The 5,886-nt window shown below is 35.8% G+C and overlaps 1 protein-coding gene across 1 annotated transcript; it reads left to right on the top strand.

The window, feature by feature from the left end:
* Positions 1-2,686: 2,686 nt before the first annotated feature.
* On the top strand, positions 2,687-3,923 carry LOC137821896 (uncharacterized). Its single transcript, XM_068626689.2, has one exon. It carries the CDS (start codon positions 2,873-2,875, stop codon positions 3,620-3,622), a length of 750 nt encoding a protein of 249 aa, XP_068482790.1. The 5' UTR covers positions 2,687-2,872; the 3' UTR covers positions 3,623-3,923.
* Positions 3,924-5,886: the final 1,963 nt, after the last annotated feature.

Genomic DNA, 5,886 nt, shown 5'->3' with positions numbered 1-5,886 from the left:
GAGAAGATGCACACAAAAGGAGGACGAAATTAACATATGCTACACATCGGAGAAATCATGGAGAGTGTGACTAGGCATGGAGCATGTGACTAGCCACATGGCACTTTTTGATGGAAGACCATCCTTGCTAAAGTCGCCATTATTCTCAACTAAGAGTAGAGTTTCAACTTGGAAGAATCTAGAAATAATATTTGCCTTAGGTTATGTATAAAATTTAAATAATAGAATGAGTATTTTTTGACTTTGTATTTATGAGACAACCTTAGAATAGGAATATTCTTCTCTCCAAGCAAGACTACCTTGGGCGCCTCTTTGCTTTGCATGATGACTCTTCAATCCGTAAGAATGCATCTCCTTCCATGACTCTCAAATTTACTCAAAGACACATGGCAAGCTATGAATGGGGAGTTTCTTATAAATAGGATTGTCACATGACAAGCTATGAATGAAGAGCTCACTGTAAATAGGATTGCCACGTGACAAGCTAGGAATGGAGAGTTTTTTATACATAGGATTGCCACATGGTATGCTAGTGGACAGTTTTTTAAAACTCATTAGTCAGTTTTTAGAGTCTCTTATATTGTCTCTTGTAATTTTCAGACTTGATTGATATATGAAATTGTGTTTCTAAAATTCTCAACACATTCTATCCAAGTCTCTCTCTATGATGCTTCTTGCATTCTTAGAAACTCAAGGAAGTTGGCTTAACCTCTTCCTTGGCCCTTGCACCTTGTAAAATTCATACCCAAACAAAGAACTTTCATGACCATTTGGTGCTCCCTCCACAAATCTACTATTCTTCTGCTGCCTTCCATCAATCTACACTTAACACTAAAGAAGAATTGCATCACTTCCTCAATGGAAAGGATTTTCACTAATAAAGATGTGACACTTGTCAACCTTTCATTTGAGAGGATCCTCTCAAATGGGAGGATGACACTTGTCAAACTTTCACTTGAGATGATCAAGGCACACGAAAAGTATGAGCTCTACTTGGCACACTCTCATTGGCTCTTATAGATCTAAGGTTATAATTTAAATTTGAATTTTGGCTCTCTTTTGGGCTGACCCTAACACTTTAAATAAGTGTGCTAGCCTCTTGTAAAATTACCTTGGAATTGATTAGTGTTATTCTGCCAAATCGTAGCCAAAACACTTGCCTGATCTCTGCCCTTAAGATAGTCTTCCTCTTAGGCTCCTCTAGAACCTTTTCTACTGAATTGGCATAACCTTTCACTAGAATACTTCCACTTCACATTCAAATTCTCGGTTCATTGTTTCACTTCCTCCACATTTTTGCAAGCCCCTTTCATCATCATGCAAAGATAAACAACAAAATACATAAGCATGGAGAAGAAGGTCATCATTTACCATTTTTTACCTTGTAGAAGGCATAAGACAAGACCACACCTTCATTACTTTTGATGATAAGGGAACTCATTAATTGGATACCTGCTCCCATGTGAGCCTAAAAAGATGCACTCACATTGACAATCCTTGCCCCTAAGTACTTGTACAAGTAAACATATTCAATTGTGGTGGAATAACTATAGGCACATGCAATCTCTATACTCTTCTTCATGGTTGCTCCACACAAAAAATGCAAATCCATCAACGAAGGTTTCCACCCTCAAAATCAACAAAACAATATTAAACTAAAAAAAAAAAACTTAACACATTTATGAGAAATCAAACCAATAAAGGAAGTGCAAGTAACTGATAGAAAAGAGTATGTGTAAAATATAACAAATAATGGGTAGTGCTTTTATTACGTATCTGATTCATAAAAACCACCATCGGACAACAAAATCCAACCTAACTCCAGTAAAACATAGTCAAATGAAATCACCCCAATTAAACCACACACAATCAAGTGAAACCATAACCACACACAATCACCCATGCAAGTAAATAAAATGGTTATCCTAAACCCACGAAAATGGTACCTTCCTTCCAACTAAATAAACAGTTTGTAGGACTTCGGTGCCAAAACCTATCGAAGATCGTCACCACCAATCTCCAGACCAAAGCAACCACCACCACCACCAACACACAACAACACCACAACATTGGCAACGCTAGAACAAACCACTCACCTTCAACAACATTCCTAAATACCAAGAAAATGATGATCACCAATGGAACAAAGATAATCGAAGAAAAATGAATATGTATGTGAAAGAAGAAAAGAAGGAAGAGTAAGAGTGAGTTTCAAATCAATGTTCAAAATCCTCAAAATCAATATACATAAAAATTGGACCCACTCATTTAAAATAATAATAATAATAATAACCCTATGTGTATTCGATGCTGTCAAGGGTAAACATATAGTTATTAGAATTATTATAGTAATGATACTTTAACATTTACAACAATAAATACACCTACTTAACAACTCAATAAATTAATATTTAAATCATATTTATTTTATTTTTTTAATTTAAATTATTATTATATTATGATAAGGATGTAAAACAACTCAATATATTAATAGTTCAATTATATTCATTTTATATTTTTAATTTAGTTATTATTATATATGATAAGGGATGTAAAACAGCTCAATAAATTAATAGTTCAATTATATTCCTTTTATATTTTTAATTTAAATTATTATTATATTATTATAAGGAGTTATAAAATAAATATTTTTCTTAATTATTATTATCCCTTCCTTTCCTTTCAACAAAAACAAAAACTATCCCCTTTTGGAGTCCCATCGCTTCCCTTACTCCGCTGAAGTCTCCTCCTTATTCTCTCTTTCCCACAACACATCCACATTTCAATTAAATCAAATCAAATCCGTCTTCAAAATTATTCTCAACCAAACACACCCTAACAACAAAAACCCTTCACCGGAGTCGCAACCAAAATGGCAGAGGTTCCGCCGCCGGAGGCGCATCTCAACGGCGGAGGACCACTAACGGCGGCAAACTCCTCGGAGCCCTTCGGATCGAAGCGCCAGCGGCGGCCGAGCGTCCGATTGGGAGATATCGGGGACCAGCCCTACGATTCCCATTCCCGCCGGACCACCGCAAAGTCATGGCGTGTCGCCTACGATCACCCCCGCAACTCCTTTTCCGGTGCCGGAAAACCCTCCAAGACTCGTCCCCTCACGAACCTTACCCCCGCCGCGGAATTCAGCGAAACCCTAGAGAGCGATGGCAACGTGGACAGCATGGTGATTGGGAGCTGGAAAGTGAAGGACTCGAAGAAGCGCGGCGCGAAGCGAATTAGATCGAATTGGACTCCCAGAATCGACGGCGAAGACGACGTCGTGATCGTCGACGACGCGTACCACCACCGGGATTTCGAGGCGGAACATTCCGAAAGCCCCTTGAGGGAACAGAGCCCTATTATCGAGAATTTGGGCGTGGATGAAGAAAGAGAGGTGCAGCATTACCATGATAATAGGAATAACGGAGGAGATGATGGAGTTAGAATTTGGCTCAATGGGTTAGGGTTAGGTCGTTACGCTCCCGTGTTTGAAATTCATGAAGTTGATGATGAGGTTTTGCCCTTGTTAACCTTAGAGGATCTTAAGGATATGGGGATTAGTGCTGTTGGGTCGAGGAGGAAAATATTTTGTGCGATTCAGAAGCTCGGGAAGGGGTTTTCCTGAGTTGGGGTTTTTGATACTCAATTCTCTGCCATTGCGAATTAAGATGCATGTCTGAATGAACTGAGTTGTAGAGTATGCTCTCACATAACTTGTTAGGCTTTTTTTTTCAATGGTTAGGTTGTTATTTTGAAACAAAAATGTCCTTTTGTTTATATAGCTGCTAATTTTGTTCGATCCACTAGAACTGTTTTTTGTTTTAGATTTGTCTTTTACAAGGCAGAAAGACTAATCATGATGAGGGGAAAATACAAGGGATTCGGAAAGGTTTTGTTTTTAATAAAAAGGAATTGCTGTTTTATTATGTTGGTAATCTCTGCCTCTCTTGGTCTTTTTTGTATTGTGCAGATGTTCTGTTATTCTGATAGTAAATCTTTTGAATTTTGAGACATACTGTTTGGTTGGATTAATGGGTTTTCAATTTGGTTGGATTATAGATTATAGATTGCATTGCATTTTTTTTTCTTTCGTAAGCAGAGATTGTACTTCTAGTGTAGGTAAGTGAATAATGTTTTTAGGCAGAGCAGAAATAGTGTTGCAACTGTTGGAGTTGACCACTAGAGTGGCGATTTGGGTGTTGATGGATATTATTTTGGTTGGGTGAAATGAAGTATATTTCTTGATGTTCCTGAAGTTTGAGTACATTTTGTGGATAAATTTGACAATTGAGGTATGAAATTCAAGCTGATTTGACAGTTTCATGCTTCTTACTAAAGGAATAACGTGACTTCCCTTTATGCACTAATAATGCCAGCCCACCTTTTCTGGTAACGGCAAATTACTGTGGCAGACCAAAGCATTGCATTTGCTCTCTTGCAGTTATTGGCAGATAAATAACTGATTGAAAGATAACGAAGAGGGGATTGTAAGGCCTATAGAGAGCAAAGGTCAATAACTGGTTTACTAAAATGATTATGAATGGTAAGCATGTACTAGGTCGATGGAAAGTTATGTTGTAGTGCCTACTATGGTGTTCCTAGTGGGATAAAAGTCAGAAACTAATTATGGCATTCAATTCACCAGCTGGAGAGGCTTCCCAGCACACAAATTATGGTTGCTTCTTAAGGTACGTAGCTAATTGCAATGAAATTATTATTATTATTATTATAATTATAAAATAGTAATTATAATTATAATAATCAAGTTAATAATAATAACAACTATGGTAAGAGGTAAAAAGGTCTGACTGTTACACAAATCACAGACAGGAGATTGTTCAAACAAACACGGTAACCTTTCGAGTTTCTTACCATTTCAGGATTTAAAGCTCTCATATGATTATAAACAGTAGTTTTTTTTGGGATATATGGAAAAAACTACCAAAAAACATAATCAAGATGAAATAGTTTAACTCTTCAGGACGTCATAAATGTATACTAAAGGATGACATGTCCTTTCGTACCTGGTTTGTCGGGAATCCCCACAAGAATTTGCTTGTCTAGACCCTAAGATGGAACTGAAAAAGTAATAGCATTGCATTCTTCTTACGGAAATTGATGGAACCCGTAACTAAATGCCACAAGAAAGAAGACTGGCTAAAAGTCAGTTTCGATGCAAATTTTCCTAAATCTCATATCCCGCTCCGAGGTCAGACCCTCCCTAATATAACTTCACTATTCTGAAAATATTTCTTCAAACTTATTCGACGAATAATCAATTATGATTTGAAATATAATAAGTCAACTTTCTTCAATGCACGATAACACTTTCACTAAATTAAACCACCATGAAATAGCAATATCGATTATGTTGTAGCAGATAATCAGTTATAGCTTTCTTAAAAGGTCATCCTGCTATAGTTTTGTGCATACAACATGTGAAAAACAAGAAAAATCATAAGGGAAGACTGAATTGTAATTTAATTACTACTTAAAAAAATCACAAATATCATTTTAGCAATTATGTTAAGGAGGCCATTTGGTTGGTTTGGAAAGATAATCGGACTAAAAATTATTTTATCTGATAAATTATGACAGACGCACTTTGTCTAACTTTTCTATTATCTTACAAACAAAACTTGATCTATATTTGACCTAAGAAGGTTTATTAAAAAAAAAACTTAATGAGATACATTTTTATAAACGTTTTTTAACAGGTTTTGTTTGATAAATCATAAAACATTTTTCTTAAAGAAAAATTTATAGCAAATATGATCAGACAAACATGTTTAAATACTTATTTTATTCTTATCTTTTTCCGTCTAAAAAACCACATCATAGATAAATTTACAATTCAACTAAATCACTTAACTAACATATATTCGTGTT

Source organism: Phaseolus vulgaris, chromosome 9, assembly GCF_051622355.1.
Source record: "Phaseolus vulgaris cultivar YP4 chromosome 9, ASM5162235v1, whole genome shotgun sequence".
NCBI classification, from domain to species: domain Eukaryota; kingdom Viridiplantae; phylum Streptophyta; class Magnoliopsida; order Fabales; family Fabaceae; genus Phaseolus; species Phaseolus vulgaris.
This window is presented reverse-complemented; position numbering and strand designations above follow the sequence as displayed.